An 18148-nucleotide genomic window follows, 5' to 3' on the forward strand; every position below is an offset into this window, starting at 1 on the left:
GAGACGCTCTGAAGGGACGGTGGGAACTTATGCTTTCAAAGCCAGTTTGCTATTGCTAGCCTCTCTGAAATATCCTACACCACCTTTACATTTTTATTTACAAGTAAACAATTACATTTTGCATGGTCATGCAAACATGAAAACGTAATCAAAGAGATTTTTGAAAAGAATGTTAAATGAGAAAATAGCAGTTTGGAGAACAATGAAAGAAGCTGCCCGTATGTGATGGGTCATGATGATGAGTCTCACACTGTGATTTCAGACAGCAGCTGATTTTTAGAGAGAGAGAGAGAGAGAGAGAGAGAGAGAGAGAGAGAGAGAGAGAGAGAGAGAGAGAGAGAGAGAGAGAGAGAGAGAGAGGGAGAGAGAGAGACTTACTGAAAGCTGCTGCAGTAGTACATCAATACCATCCATTTCTCCCAACAGCTCCCTCGTTTCTGAGAGAGAGAAAGAGAGACAGAAGAAATTAGTGAGTGGTGCGAGACAGACATAGAGAAAAGATGATGAATGTTTGTTCAGTGTACTAATAAACCTTAGAAAAGACAAAGAGATGTGCATGTGATAAACTCCACTGTACAGGAATATAAAACACACACAATGAACAAGCTCACTGAGCTTAAAGCCATTAGTAATGGAGGGCACTATGAAATCGTTTTAATAGTTTAATTAAATTTTAATAATCAAAAAGCATGTCATTGCGTTCATCTTTCTGGATTTCTTTGTTTTTATGATATAATACAAATTTAAAATATAAAAACAGTGGAAATCAAATGAATGTATAAAACTTTGAGCATTGAATAAATCTTTTAAAATGTAATCAAATGAAAATTAAACAATTACTTTTATTTTTAGCAAACAAACAGGTTTTCAGTACATTCTACTGTAATATACAGTATATTTATCATCATTTCTTCAAGCTAAACCAAACTTTTATTTTGGAGGGTTGTTGTGAAGAACTTTGATTTCTTCATCCAAAATTTGCCAAATTCCGTGACATTCCGCGTTAAATTACAAATTACATTTTATGACTGCATTGCATAAATCATAGGGCCCTATTAATATTACGAGTAAACGAGTAAAATCAGCAATATGTCAGTGACTCTGCTCTTAGATATCAGCACTGTCCATAAACTTCTTTTATAGCATTTATAAAATTATGTCATCATTGAGAGTTGATGCAAATAAAATATAAATATATATAATTTTACTATATGTGCTGCGGAGTCATTTTTGACCAGATTTTTTTTACGTTTTGTTATTTTTTTATTATTTTTACTTCATCTTTACTTCACTTGCCGTGTGAACACACAAAATAAAAATAAATCATGGACAATTCAAAAAGGTTAAATAGTCCTGAAAAAAATAGTCACGGTTCGCAGTCAAAAATTGAATTTCACCCAGTGGAAATGTTTGGTACTGCGCACAAACAAAATCTTACTGAAAGCTAATTTTTTTAGATATCAACCTTAAATTTGGAGCACAGCTTGTTTAGATTGATTTATGGCTTTGATTTTCACAGTTTTAGAGTAAATAAATTTGGGAAAATATATATTTCATATAAAAATCAAAAACTGTTTATCATAACAATAAATGTCAAATTTTATAACTTTTTTTAAGTTCACTTTTTTAAACTTCTTTTTCACTTCAGCAATAATCCTCCAAGTGCCGTCTTTAAAAACAGACCAAACTTAAGTCTGTGCTCCAAAGCATTAAAGATTTATGACATGTACATGCTTAAAAAAGGGAATAAATGGATTATAACTACTGCATAAATATAATTTAGTACCATAAAATGCAAAATATTAAACCAAAAATATTATCAAACTAATATATCAATTTTTATACAATTTCAACAAATCATTTTGACAGACACACGAACAGAGGGATAAAATCAACTGGAAATGTCACAAAATGTCAAGCTAAAGGCCTGTTCACATCAAGAATGCGCTGTGAATGTTGCTATTGATGTGAAAAGGCCTTTAACAGTTTGTTACTCCATATTTTCAACACCGAGTCTGCAATTATTCATTAGCACAGATTTAATGCACTGGAGTCATTGATAAACCCATGCACATCCCTAAATAAAGCAATCCGTCCCTTATTTTTCCTTACTGTCATTGTTTTGTAGCAGGATGGCCAGTATTTCACTGCAGTACAGCTTGTTGGCATCAAAAGGCATCTTTGCCTGTTTGGGAACACAACAAACACACTTTCAATGGCGTTGGCAGCAGCGTCCCATTCGATCTGTGCATCGTCTTCACTGTTGTCAGTGTAATTGCTGGTGCGCTGGATTCACGGAAGTCTTCAGGGAGCATTAAGACTCGAACAGCATGACACTCTTATTCCGGCAGCCAGCGGTAAATCTGAGGAGGATTTCACCTCACGTGGATAAAAAACACTGTGAATTGTGGCAGCAGGCCTACAGCTCTTCTGAAAATCTAAAATCCAGCTCAAAAATAATAAATGATCGAGTTAAACCCGTCATTACGTACAGCCAACTTCAAACCAGCTGACACTGTCTGTTCACTGCCATGAAAAAAGGCTGAAGTTATTTAAAATATATCTATTTTTTTGTTTGACTTTGGGTGAAGTGAAGGGTGTAATTTTTCTGATGTCTATCCCAGTTTAATGTGCAGAGAGTCAACGCTAAGTAATATCAAAGTGTGCTTTTAAAATACTGAAATACTGCTGTGTGTTTGAGTAGTCCAACATGACTCAACAAATGGGGTCATTATTTTTGCAATTCTGTTTGGTGCACAGAAATTACACACTTGTGTAACTTGCAGACCATGTATTCATGCATAGTTATGATAATTAATAATAAAGCAAAGCTAATTAAGCAAAACTTGTAAATAATAAGTGTAAATAAAATGTATTTACAAAAACTGTAAGTACATGCATAAAGGATTAAATAAACGTGTTAAAAATAAACACAAAAATGCTTATGAATAAATAAATAAATGCCAAAAAAAAGTGCAAAAATAAATTCCAGGTAAAGTAAATAAATGCATGAGTAAACTAATGTTTAAATTCATAAATAAATGCATACATACATGCATAAATAAATGAATAAACCAGATGACATTTGAAAGCTCTAGGAAATTTGGGTTATTTTAGAGAATTTGAAAAATCCCAAGCCAAGTATATAAATGCAAAAATAAAATGATTAAATAACTGCAAAAATAAACACAAAAATGTTTAAACGAATGAGTAAATAAATCAACACCTAAATAAGGGCATAAAAAATAAATGCACGAGTAAACTAATGCTTAAATTCATAAAAAAAAATGCTTAATAATAAATGCATGCATGAATAATTAAATGCATAAATAAACAAGATGAAGTTTGAAAGCTCTTGGAAACTTTGGTCTCATTTTAGAGAATATAGAGTAAACTCAAGTCAAGCATATAAATGCAAAAATAAATGCATAATTAAATCAACAAACAAACAAACCAGATGTAGTTTTAAAGGGATAGTTCACCCAAAAATGAAAATTCTGTCATCATTTACTCTCCCTCAAGTTGTTCCAAACCTGTATGACTTTCTTTCTTCTGCTGAACACAAAAGAAGATATTTTGAAGAAAGTCGGTAACCAAACGACTGATGGACCCCATTGACTTCCACAGTAGGAAAAAATACTATGGAAGTCAATGGGGACCAGCAACTGTTTAATTACCAACCTTCTTCAAAATATCTTCTTTTGTGTTCAGCAGAAGAAAGAAAGTCATACAGGTTTGGAACAACTTGAGGGAGAGTAAATGATCACAAAATGTTCATTTTTGGGTGAACTATCCCTTTAAAGCTCTAGGAAAATGTTGTCTCATGTTAGAGATTTTGGAAAAACTCAAGCCAAGTTTGCACAATAACAGTATATTTGTTTTGGTAAGCCAAGATAATAATCAGTCAAACTCCATCATCATTCTATATTAATAAGCAGATTAACATTCATAAAGAGCCATCAGTGAATGAAGTTCCATTAGGAGTGAGGGATGGTGTGTTACCTTGATCCTCTTCAACAGCCACTGCATCAAACCCTGCTGCGCCGCTTCTGTACACAGCCCGGGACGAAACTCAGCCATGTTCTCAATCACAGCTGTCACAAACACACACAGAGATCTGCTGTTACTGAGCGTCCAAGCTTGTCATACACACGCACACTTTTATGAATCGTGTGTGTTGTATTATGACCTAGTTTTTGCAAAGTCTGCTTCACCTAGTTGCCATGATAACTGATGGAGAAACTGCAGTGAGATCAGAACACACAGCATGTCTAACTCAACGCATGTCTAACTCAACGCATGTCTCACTCAACGCATGTCTCACTCAACGCATGTCTCACTCAACGCATGTCTCACTCAACGCATGTCTCACTCAACGCATGTCTAACTCAACGCATGTCTCGCTCAACGCATGTCTCGCTCAACGCATGTCTCGCTCAAAGCATGTCTCGCTCAACGCATGTCTCGCTCAACGCATGTCTAGCTGAACGCATGTCTCACTCAACGCATGTCTAGCTGAACGCATGTCTCGCTCAACGCATGTCTCGCTCAACGCATGTCTAGCTGAACGCATGTCTCGCTCAAAGCATGTCTAGCTCAACGCATGTCTCGCTCAAAGCATGTCTCGCTCAACGCATGTCTCGCTCAACGCATGTCTCGCTCAAAGCATGTCTCGCTCAACGCATGTCTCGCTCAACGCATGTCTCACTCAACGCATGTCTCGCTCAACGCATGTCTAGCTGAACGCATGTCTCGCTCAAAGCATGTCTAGCTCAACGCATGTCTCGCTCAACGCATGTCTCGCTCAACGCATGTCTCGCTCAACGCATGTCTCGCTCAACGCATGTCTCGCTCAACGCATGTCTAACTCAACGCATGTCTAACTCAACGCATGTCTAGCTGAACGCATGTCTCGCTGAACGCATGTCTAACTCAACGCATGTCTAACTCAACGCATGTCTCGCTCAACGCATGTCTAACACTCAAAGCATTTCTCACTCAACGCATGTCTAACACTCAAAGCATTTCTCACTCAGCGCATGTCTAACACTCAACGCATGTCTCGCTCTCAACGCATGTCTCGCTCAACGCATGTCTCGCTCAACGCATGTCTCGCTCAACGCATGTCTAGCTGAACACGTCTCGCTCAACGCATGTCTCGCTCAACGCATGTCTCGCTCAACGCATGTCTCGCTCAACGCATGTCTCGCTCAACGCATGTCTAGCTGAACGCATGTCTCGCTCAACGCATGTCTAGCTGAACGCATGTCTAACGCTCAACGCATGTCTCGCTCGACACGTCTAGCTGAACGCATGTCTCGCTCAACGCATGTCTAGCTGAACGCATGTCTAACGCTCAACGCATGTCTCACTGAACGCATGTCACGCTCAACGCATGTCTCGCTGAACACATGTCTCGCTCAACGCATGTCTAGCTGAACGCATGTCTAACGCTCAACGCATGTCTAGCTGAACGCATGTCTAACGCTCAACGCATGTCTCGCTCGACACGTCTAGCTCAACGCATGTCTCGCTCAACGCATGTCTAGCTGAATGCATGTCTAACTCAACGTATGTCTCACTCAACGCATGTCTCACTCACTTTTAAATATAATTAACAATAAATACATTATGTACTTTATATACTGTGTGTGTGTGTGTGTGTGTTTGTGTGTGTGTGTGTGTGTGTGTGTGTGTGTGTGTGTGTGTGTGTGTGTGTGTGTGTGTGTGTGTGTGTGTGTGTGTGTGTGTGTGTGTGTGTGTGTGTGTGTGTGTGTGTGTAAATATCAAAAATGTATTAAAATGTTATATATACTGTATATACACAGGGCTTAAAACTAACTTTTTGCCACACCTGCCAATGGCCAGTGACTTGAGTTCAATTTTACCAGCCATAAATATTTGTTTACCTGAAATTTAAACTGTTTTTGCAAAAACAAACCGTAATGACGCCAAAACTTTAGAAACCAGGGAAAATTCACAATTCTTTATACCAATTTCGATACCACAGCTAAAACTACTTGCATAACTCGTATTAAATTTAAAACATTATTAAAGACAAGAAAAGAGTCAGTAATAAAATAAGAACAAATAAACACATTAGAAGCAAAAGCACAAAAAAATACAATATAACAAGATACTTTTCAGGTTTTTCATGAAGGTCTGACAGTTTTCAGGTACAGGAATGTAATAAAGAAAGCAAATGTAAAATAACACTGCATATTCTTCACTGTATAAATTAAACATCATTATTAAATCCTTATTAAAATTACAAAAATTATTCAGTCAAGAGTAGTGAGTGATTTTGAGGTTTGATTAAACAGACAGCAAGAATATTAGGCTGTTGTCACGTACATGTATAAAATAAATGCATTCATTCCATATATATTTTTATATAATTTATTTAAACACGCATTTCAAACACTGATGATCATAATATTGAATGTTTCTGGAAACGCTTCATATGGCTTTTCTCTGACTAAATTACATTGAAAAATTATGGTTTTGTCGAGTTTCTCACACAAAGACTTGGAATAAAGCGCACGCTTCACATTTATGGTATGACTGAAAGTATGATTCTACTTTTATGGTATTTTTCTTGTCCTTATTGGATCTTGACGGACATGGTCACCATAAACTGCTGCTGTAAAAGAGAAGAGGCTTAATTTTTGGGAGAACTGTTGCTTTAATAAAAATATTCTTTGCATCTGACTCTTCATTTAAAATCACTATAAAAGCATAAATAAATAAATAAATAAATAAATACATATATCTATCTTTCACCTCAGGGCCTTAGAAAATGTCACTAAAAATCTGAACCACCTCCTGGACCAGCAGAAAAAAAAATCCTCATTGTCGAGCGCGGGACACACAAAGACGGAAAGAGCGAGCAGAGCGAACAGCTCTATATGACACATCACAGGGGAGTTGGAGACTCATCTGTATTATAAAAGACTCTGAAGACACCTGATAACTCAATCAGAGGCATGATGGGAGAAAAATCTCACAGCGGATGAGTGGGAGGAAGAGAGAGAGAGAGAAAGAGAGAGAGAGAGAGAGAGAGAGAGAAATCTCATGAGGAAGGGAAAGAGATTACACAAGAACTGGAACGGGAGAGGAAGACAGGGAAAGAGAAAGAAATGGAGGAAATATGCCGTTTAAATCCGTTCAGTCAGAGCATTTATCTCTCTCTCTGCAGCTGAACAGCATCTATCCAGAACCAAACCTGGAAACACAAGACAGTCGCAGTGTTTCCAACAGGCAAAACAGCTTTAAAGAGTGCTTGAGCATTTTACCCCCTCATTAAAGGACATTTATTATATGTTTTAGACTCAGATGGAACACTTGCAATACATATATAATTATATTGCATATTTATAATACATAAAATGTTTATTTATATGTTTGTTTGCATATAATATATTTATATTTTATATATAGCGGCTATATACTCTATGTACACACATACTATATACATATACACACACACATATACATATATATAAAGGTTGGATTAGGTTGGATTTTTCCTAATTTTTTAAATAAAGGCATTAAGTTCAATTTCCAAAATATGATTTTTTATTCCTCTTTTTAATCAACTTTAGCATGGGTGTATTCACTTATGCATTGCACTGTATATATTTATACACACATACAAATAAACATATATATATATATATATATATGTTTATATATTTGTGTATATATATATATATATATATACACACACACACACACACACACACATATATATATATATATATATATATATACACTAGGGTTGGGCGGTATTACGGTAATATCGGATACCGCGGGATCTTAAAATAGCACCGGTATCAGTTTCAATACCGTCATTACCGGCACTTATATAGCCTATAATATATATAATTTATTTATTGCCTAAAAAATGCTTATGTGTGGTTGCAGTTTGGCAATATTTCTGGTTCCAACCGAATGAGAATGGAGAGGCGGTAAATACTGATGAGGCAATTTGTAAATTGTTCCATAAAAAGGTGACCGCGAGAGATGTAAACACCTCTAACCCAATGTCGCATCTCCGAAACTACCACCCACTCACTGCTGCCAGGATGCATTTTGTTCTCGAGTTCATTAAATAAGCGCATTAAGTTTCGTATTGGTTAAAATATTATAATGTTATTTTTTCCATCTTTCTTGATTATGAAAAGTGAACAGCACAAATAAGATGGGATGCATCGGGAGTCAGACAATTTGACCACTTCAATAAATTTCGTTTAGTAAAAGGCCTCTTTAAAACGAATTTCGTTTTGTATAAATTCTATCTTAATTTTAATAAATTTTTCATCAACCAATTGCCTATATATTTAATATAATCATGACATGATGGGCGATGGCATGCCGCGGTCACTTTAACTGAAACTTGGAGATGGCGATCGTCAATTTCTTTAAACAAAACAATTCAAAACGAAAAGAAATATAGGGTAGCCTACTCTCTGATTAATCCATGATGTGCATTTCTCTCTATGGCGTTCACAGAGATGGCGATCGTCAATTTCTCAAAACGAAAAGAAAAAGGCCACTGATTATTTAATCCATGATGTGCATTTCTCTCTAGGCGCGTTCATACGGAGATGTGATCATCAATTTCAGCAAACGAAACCATACAAACCGAAAAGAAATAGACTAGCCTACTCTCTGTAATCCATGATGTGCATTTCTCTCTATCGTTCACTATGGAGATGGCGATCGTCAATTTCTTTAAACGAAACAATTCAAAACGAAAAGAAATATAGTCTGATTAATCAATGATGTGCATTTCTCTCTATATGCGCGCTCACTACAGAGATGGCGATCGTCAACTTCCACCTTTGCAGAAAAGTTTTATTAAAAATCAAATGGACACGCGTCACCGGATTACAAAGGCACTTCTTGCTTGTTGCACGCACACAGTATTATGTTGAATAATGGTGGGCTCGGGCTCATAATAACAGTTGATGCCGTCGACCGGACTCAGACACAACGTGCACGGCTTGATTTTTTATTTTTTTTGCCCGATCTGGCATTCAGTTTCTGAACTGTGTAGGCACAAACCAACAGTTTGGTGACGCCGTCTGAGCCCATTATGTCATAATTTTTAATTAGTCACGGTAATACCGTATACCCCGGTAAAATAGGGAGGGGGTTTGACGGTATCAAAATTCGAATACCGCCCAAGCCTAATATACACACATATATATATACACATATATATAAACATATATGTATATATATATATGTTTATTTGTATGTGTGTATAAATATATACAGTGCAATGCATAAGTGAATACACCCATGCTAAAGTTGACTAAAAAGAGGAATAAAAAATCATATTTTGGAAATTGAACTTAATGCCTTAATTTAAAAAATTAGGAAAAATCCAACCTTTAAGGACACCAATTTTCTTTGTGAATGAATAATGTATCGTAAATAAATAAATGTTCTTCCTTAAAATACATGGTGCATAAGTGAGTACACCCCTATGTTAAATTCCCATAGAGGCAGGCAGATTTTTATTTTTAAAGGCCAGTTACTTCATGGATCCAGGATACTATGCATCCTGATAAAGTTCCCTTGGCCTCTGGAATTAAAATAGCCCCACATCATCACATAGCCTTCACCATACCTAGAGATTGGCATGGAGTACTTTCCATAAGATCATCTCTCAATGCAAATCAAACTAGCTTTTAGGCTAACTGAAATAAAACCATGCCAATCTCTAGGTATGGTGAAGGCTATGTGATGATGTGGGGCTATTTTAATTCCAAAGGCCAAGGGAACTTTATCAGGATGCATAGTATCCTGGATCCATGAAGTAACTGGCCTTTAAAAATAAAAATCTGCCTGCCTCTATGGGAATTTAACATAGGGGTGTACTCACTTATGCACCATGTATTTTAAGGAAGAACATTTATTTATTTACGATAAATTATTCATTCACAAAGAAAATTGGTGTCCTTAAAGGTTGGATTTTTCCTAATTTTTTAAATTAAGGCATTAAGTTCAATTTCCAAAATATGATTTTTTATTCCTCTTTTTAGTCAACTTTAGCATGGGTGTATTCACTTATGCATTGCACTGTATATATATATATTACTGTGATTGTGCAGATCTAGTTAACTCGCTACAAAGTATCTCAAAGAAATCTCTGAATATTTTTCTAAGGCTAACCTGGCAAATCCAGAGATTATCTGTTGCTTCTTATAGTTTGGGAATTTGCAAACATGACTTTATTTCCCCTTGGACAGATAAAACCCTGAGCATTGGTTGACTCCAGCTCTAGTGTGTGTGTGTGTGTGTGTGTGTGTGTGTGTGTGTGTGTGTGTGTGTGTGTGTGTGTGTGTGTGTGTTGGTTAGTTGGTTGTTGTATCTTACCTAAAGTGTTATAAACTCCATCCGCTTCCTCCTTCACCGTCTCGTCCAAACGCTCCATATTCTGCACCATGAGAGCTACGACCTGACCTTCCAACTAAACAAAAAAATAAAAGCTATTTAACAAACATTAAAATATGTCAGCGTTTATTTAGGCTAATGTTAGAAGATAATCACACAAATCATGGTTTAAAACTAAATTTAGACATGCTGCAAAACTTTGTGATGTATAAATAAAAAAAGCCTCTCTTCTGCTCACCAAGGCTGTAGTTATTTGATCAAAAATAAAGTAATATTGTGAAATATTATTACATTTTAAAATAGCTGTTTTATATGTGAATATATGTTAAACAGTAATTTTTTCCTGTGATCATTTATTATTAGAAATATAAATATTTTCTAACATTATAAATGTCCTTACTGTTACTTTTGATCAATTTAAAAGTCCCCCTGTAGTGAAAACCCAGCTTTTAATGTTGTTTATGTGTCTCAGTCTCAAAAACACGCTTTGAAATCGCTGGTGTTTCTGACGTCACAAACTACCTTGTAACCAATCAGATCAACGTGTGATCGTCAACGAGTGGATCGTGGTGAGTGGAGGCGGGGCTCATCTGCATATTTATAAATCCGCATATACTAAATGAGGCAAGGGTGTATAGTGGCATTCAAGCTATTTAAAGGCATGAAGAACTTCTTTTTAAGGAAAAAAACATTTAAATATGTCATTTTGGTGATCAAAGATGAGTTTTAAGGGATAAAATGATTGACTACGCTACTAATCTATGCTAAATAAAGCATATACACACACACACACTACGTTTCAAGGCCTGTTTTGTAGCCTGTCCGCGGAGCTGCTCTTTCAGACGTGTTAATGCGTTTGCTTGAATGCACAACACAAATACTAGACAGCAGCAATCAGAGCCACACGACTCAATCAACCTCTGATTGTTCACGCGCTCTTCCTGATTCCTCCATCCGTCTGATGCGCATACACAACAACAGTCTGGATATTACATCGCCTCTCTCTTTCTCCCGCAAAAGTCAGGCCCAATACCAGACTAAATTTCTCGCATGTCGTAAATCGTGTAATTTTCTCATAATAATGTCATTGAGCTGCTGGACCGTGAGCCGCTAGCGCTCGTGATCTCCTCGAACGACGACACTGATGATGTTTTTCTCTGATTATTAAATAAATATTTTCTCACCAGTGCATCTATGAGCACCTCGGCGCCCTCCTCGCTCTCGTGAAGCGTGTCGATGTCTGTCAGTTCCTGCAGGAGATCAACCACCGCGATGCTGATATGTGCTTCAACGTTAAGGATTATAATACTAATCACCAGCTAAAGATAAAACATAACAAGCGTATTTTAAATAGGGATGCATATAGACATATGCATAGAGATAGATATTTTTTGGTGTTATGGCCAATAACCATGTTTTTTTTGTTGTTTTTTATAATATACATAAACAATATGAAGAGTTCAGATGCAAAAGCCTCTAAGTGCCATCTGAAATTCTCTTCTAGAATGATCATTTTTATCAAGCTCGTATATTTAAGTTCAGTAATTTCACTTAAATGACAATTAATAGGTCATTTTCATTGCTATTTAAGTGAAATTACTGAACTTTAATATACAAGCTTTCAGATGGCACTTAGAGGCTTTTGCATCTGAACTCTTATATACACTTTGGGGTCAGGAAGTTTAGTTTTTATTTTAAGAAATTACACAAATTAATATTTTAATTCAGCAAATATGGATCAATCATAAAAAGCGACAGAAAAGACTGTTATAACGTTAGAAAAGATTCTATTTCAAATAAAAGAACTTAACTTCTATTCATCAAAAAATCATGAAAACAAATGTTTCCACTGAAAAATGAAGCAGCACAGCTGTTTTCAACATTGATAATAATCATAAGTGTTTCTTGAGCATCAAATAATCATAATGAAAGATCATGTGACACTGAAGACTGGAGTAATGATGCAAAAAATTTACTTCTATCAAAAAACAAAAAAAAATGTAATTACTGACCCCAAACATTTTGTATTCTATGGCTAATAACTAATGTTTCCTCTTGTTATGGTTGTTTACAGAAAGAAAAATTGTGCTATGGCAGCTAACACCTTTTTTTTTTGATGCACAATTTTTTTTAAAGGTTGAGTAAAATTTTAAAAAGAATTAGACATGAATTTTGGGATAAAAGCATCTGCTAAATAAATGTAAATCTAATGAATAAAGGTTGAACAAAAATGCCACTATATTGTGCATAATAACAAATTTAACAAACTTACTATTAAAGGCCTGTTCACACCAACAACCAAAGCTATACTGATAACTATATTAGCATCCAAACCAGCGGAGCATTTTCCCTGAGTCTCAACAACACACACACACACACACAAAACAGCACATATCGCATGATTTGTCATCAGGTTAGGACACGGCGTCCCTCTAAAGTCATGTGACGGTCAGGATATCAGTGTTGTCGTGGCTGAGGAGGCCGAGCAGAGAGTGGACCGCGTTCAGCTCCACCAGCAGATGATACAGCTCCGGGATAGTGGCGATCACGTGCATCTCCTGGATGATGTCATTCAGATCAAGCTCCGCCTCCATGAATCTGCCGACAACAGGAAGTGATGTAATTTCTCTCTTTTTTTCTGAATGCCAAGGTGTCAAATATATAAGTACATAGCAAAAATTTAACAATTACATACAACGAAATGATACAGACAGCAAAGCATCACATATGTCATGCACATGGGCTGATGTCATTTCTCTCCGTGAGCCACTGTGGATTAACGTTTGCATCTCATTTCACATTTAAAGTGAACGGTGAGATTTTAATTCTCCGTAACTCACTTCTCCGGGTTGTCGGGAAACTTGATCCTCAGCTCCTGGTTTTTGTAGGATCTCTTCTCAAAGGTCAGGATCATTTTCTTCACGGTGCTCTCATCCACGGGCTCCCCCTGCAGACACACAGCAGGTCAGAAGGTCAAAGGTCACGATTCTCATCTCTGAATTACATACGAGACTTTTTCACAGTTAAAAATACTCTTTTTCTACACCAGATTATTCATCTGTTCTGCTGTACATTATTATGTTTTGATGCCTAATATAATATGAAGCGTGAATAACTCAACACTGGAGCTCTAGTGTAAATGCCATTAAAAAAAAAAAATATGCAAAACAGTATAGATTTGTAATATAGGCAATTATATCACAACATCAGTTCCCATCCATATAATATCCAAATTAAAAAACATGCAAAAAAAAACATTACTGATTAAAAACAGGTTAAAGAGTTCATATTTATATTATCAGCATTTGGCCTAGCTAAATAAATTATTTTTATTATTATTATTGGCACCAGACAAAAAAAAAAAAAAACATTAAATTTAATTATTTATAACTACACAAAACAATCATTGGTTTTGGGAAATAAAATGTTAAAAACTGTATTGTGTATACAGTGTATGCTATATAATTCTTCATTACAAATATATTATGGCATAATTTTCTTTTAATTGAACTGCTAAACCACAACCTTACATTATTCAAGACATATTACTGCAATATTTTTAATGAAGCTGCTGTGAAACAATGAAATCAAACTGGCATTTTAATAACAGTTACTATATATTATTAAATTATGTATTACATATAAAAAAATATACTGTCACAAAACATCCTATCTTGAAAGCGTTATTCGCTGAACACACATTACTGTGAGCGTTATTGTGCTTATAATAAACCAATCAGAGGCTTTTAGTGGATACAAGTGCACGTGGGATTATTAATATGTCGTATTAATTATGACGTTTGGTGTGTTAGTCACTCGGGTCAGGTGGTGTACCTCTTCCACAAAACAATTAGCAAGATTTTTAACATTTCTATAATGATGCTTTATTATGTTTTTATTACGTTAATGAAAGTGTTGTGAATTAAATCATAGCGTAATAATTTTACTATACTATCTATATGTACATGCAACTTAGATAGTTTTATTGTAAATAATAACTTCATTTCAAAAATGCACCATGCCGCATTCATTGCATCCGCCTCAACTCGAAAACCGGCTTAAAGAAAGTTCTGAGTTTCCCACTTGTACTCACGACTTCGCAATGCCAATCATGTGCATTCAGCTCATAAACACGGTCTTTCCGACATGACCTGAACGCATCCTTTAACCTCCGTGTTGCATGTAAAATAAACCCTCATGAATATGTTGTGTCCTCACCAGTGACGTGCGGTGATGTCTTAAAGAGGCTAGGCACTGAGTTTACCTGATTTAAGATTACCTGATTTATTGTTTAAAGGCTAATAATACCAGTAAACATTACGCACAAGCGCGGCATATCAAGAAATGTACAAATCAGGATGTATATCGCGTGTATTCTCTCAGTCTCTCTCTCTTTCTCTCTCTCTCTCTCTCTCTCTCTCTCTCTCTCTCTCTTTTACACACACACACACACATACACGCACGTCGCACACACACAAGCGCGGCACAGGCACACACCGCGAGTAACAGTAGTTTATGTCCACTCCACTCCAGCATTAGAATGCAACCATTCTTAATCCTTATTGTTGCACAGCGGTCAATTGAATATGAAGTCAAATGGCTTGCATTAATTCAACCATATTTATCAATTCAATAGTAAGCCCAAAATAGTTTTTGACTCACCAATCGGTAGATTATTTGTTGCCTACATCAAATTCATCCGCCGCCATTTCCTCATGAAGACGTCGATCGCAGCTTTGTAAAACTCATCTTTACGGGCCTTCAGTTTGCACAGTCTCTGGCTCTCAATTTAAAACATTTAACTCTCTGATGACAGCCTTTTAACTCCGTTGCTGTCATTTTGGCTTTGAATTTGCCGCGGGGATTAGGCATGTAGGCTATCTGTGGTGTGTAACGTCAATGACGTTAGCTGCGCAAATGTCCAGTAATATCTTGATTTTAATTGGTCCATGTCTGATATGTTACGGAGATGTTACGGGCATACCATATTTACGTCCAAAGGCACAGCAGAGTTGTGCTTTTTGACGTACATGTTAAAGAATACAGGATCGAAGTGCGCATGCGCAACATGGGTTTTTCGCTTGCCGTCTGCAATGAATGGACAGTAAAAGCACTGCTTATTCTACGATTTGTTTTTTATTTGATTATGCGTAACTGCTACATTTGTCATCATAACGTCTAAATAATTGGAATAACACACATATTGCATATATAAATCACAAGAATAAACAGTAAAAATACAAATACAAGTTTATTATTTAATAAACCATTTTATTTTTGAATTTTGGCAGGGTAGGCAGTGCCTAGTTTGCCTACCCAGACCGCACGTCACTGGTCCTCACCTCTGGATCCTCTCCGTCCTGATCCATCAGCCTCTCCAGGATCTTGTCCCCGTCTCCCGTCTGCTCCTCACTGTCCAGCTCTGACCTCAACAGGACCCGTCCGGCGTCCCGGCCCGAGCTCTTCTTGCCTCTCGACTCCTCGTGGCTGTCCTCCTCTCGGGGTCTCTTTGCTCCGCGGTCCGGCTGAAAGAGGATTTCACGAGAGAGTGAAGATGGGACGGATCCAGACGGTTCACTTGACCATTCTCAACAGTAACTATGTTTACATCCAACTATTTTTATGTAAATGTTGGGGTATTGCATACAAATTTGACTTCTTTCAAAAACATTAAAAATAGTATTGTTTCCGAACTTGTGACTGGTACACACACACACACACACACACACACACACAGACACACAGCCTGGTTCGCTATCTTTGTGGGGACTCTCCATAGGCATAATGGTTTTTATACCGTACAAAATGTATACTCTTCTATCCCCTTACACTAACCGACCCCTAAACCTACCCATCACACACACACTAACCCAACCCTTAAACCTACCCATCACACACACACACACAAACCCACTCCTAAACCTACCCATCACACACACACTAACCCAACCCTTAAACCTACCCATCACACACACACACACAAACCCACTCCTAAACCTACCCATCACACACACACTAACCCAACCCGTAAACCTGCCCATCACACACACACTAACCCAACCCCTAAACCTACCCATCACACACACACACACACACACACACACTAACCCTACTCCAAACCTACCCATCACACACACACACTCTAACCCGACTCCTAAACCTACCCATCACACACACACACACTCTAACCCGACTCCTAAACCTACCCATCACACACACACACACACACACACACTAACCCTACCCCTATTTAAACCTGTACACACACACACACACACACACACATACACACATATATATATATATATATATATATATATATATATATATATATATCATCCAAAATAAAAGTTTGTTTACATAATATATGTGTGCGTACTGTGTATAATTATTTTGTATATATAAATACACACACATTTATTTAATTAAGAAAAATGTGTTGCTTATATAAAAAATATTTATGTATAATATAAATTATGTATAACTAATGCAAAATATACACATATTGCAAATATGCAAATATTTATGTAAATAATGCATGTGTGTGTGTTTATATACAAAATAATTATACACAATTATACACATATATACAAAATAATTATACACAGTACACACATATATTATGTAAACACAAACTTTTATTTAGGATGTGATTAATCGCTGCCCATCACTAAAAGACATTTAATTTTTAATCCAATAATAATCCAGAAAATGTTATTTAATAGCAAATTTACAAAATGACAGTGTTCCCATAGTTCTTGGGCATGATGCCATGGTATAATTTCAAGACACATAGATATGATAATTATTCAGTACCATGGTAAGTCAAATACCCATCTTATATTGACACACCACCACAGTACTTTTATATCAGGGAGGAAAAGACGAATTAATGCTTTTATAAACGTATAATAACAACAATCACTCAATAACCCGCATGCGTATGTACTAGTTGGGTAACGGGTTAATAAAGCTTTTATCCTCTTAAACAACTTTAAAACACGTTTAAATAATGTGTAATAGTCTAAAACAGATTATTTCTGCTTTAAATATTAAAGTTTAAGATAGCATTGACACCAGTAGCAGAACAGTTCAACCAGTGACAAACTCATCCGAATAAAGATCACGGTGAGATATTAAACATGCCAGTACCTGATAATTCAGCAGCTCTCCTACATCCATGATGATTTATCTGGGTTATAATCCTTAAAAATGTATATGTTTTGTATACCAGCGTGTAAACACAACACGCTTGTGAACAAAACTTGATTTCTGTTCTTCGCGTGATTAACCGGCGCGAGACGAGGAGAGACGAAACTGAGCAACGACACCAGCAGGCAAGGAGAACAAACTACAACACTACGACACACACACACACACACACACACACGCACACCTTATCTGCCAGGAATTGTTTGGTTATTATATAAAGTATTGCATGCCACAATGAAATAACTGAAGAATGGTTCACAATGAGTCCAGAAACATGTATTAATATGTGTATTGGATAAGCAGGAAATTAAACCTCTCTTGCAATGCAGCATTTATTTCTTAGCAGACAGTTTTAATCCACTACCTCAAATAATCACTTGCACAAATCTATAACAGTCATTCTGTCCAGTGCTGTTTGGCTTATGCAAACGTTGCTGCAGGTTTTTTATCTGTTTCCCTTCAAGATAAGCAAGTAAGACAGCTTTAATTATTCACACAGCCAGAGATTACAGCAACACAGCTACAGTTT

General features: G+C 36.4%; 1 protein-coding gene across 1 annotated transcript in view; it reads right to left on the bottom strand.

Moving 5' to 3' along the window:
* LOC308703234 (beta-catenin-like protein 1) overlaps positions 1-17701 on the bottom strand; it is a gene marked incomplete at its 3' end in the record, with an annotated part of 18632 nt that extends 931 nt beyond the window's left edge. The window contains exons 1-9 of the mRNA XM_081386555.1: positions 17560-17701; positions 15750-15932; positions 13248-13354; positions 12861-13005; positions 11592-11684; positions 10390-10483; positions 4003-4094; positions 2113-2185; positions 379-437 (exon numbers count right to left, since the gene is read on the bottom strand). Coding sequence (XP_081242681.1) covers positions 379-437; positions 2113-2185; positions 4003-4094; positions 10390-10483; positions 11592-11684; positions 12861-13005; positions 13248-13354; positions 15750-15932; positions 17560-17589 — 876 coding nt within the window. The 5' untranslated portion in view covers positions 17590-17701. The remainder of the gene's footprint in view (positions 1-378; positions 438-2112; positions 2186-4002; positions 4095-10389; positions 10484-11591; positions 11685-12860; positions 13006-13247; positions 13355-15749; positions 15933-17559) is intronic.
* Positions 17702-18148: the final 447 nt, after the last annotated feature.

Source organism: Scardinius erythrophthalmus (assembly GCF_964197995.2).
Source record: "Scardinius erythrophthalmus genome assembly, chromosome: 15".
Classification (NCBI taxonomy): Eukaryota; Metazoa; Chordata; class Actinopteri; order Cypriniformes; family Leuciscidae; genus Scardinius; species Scardinius erythrophthalmus.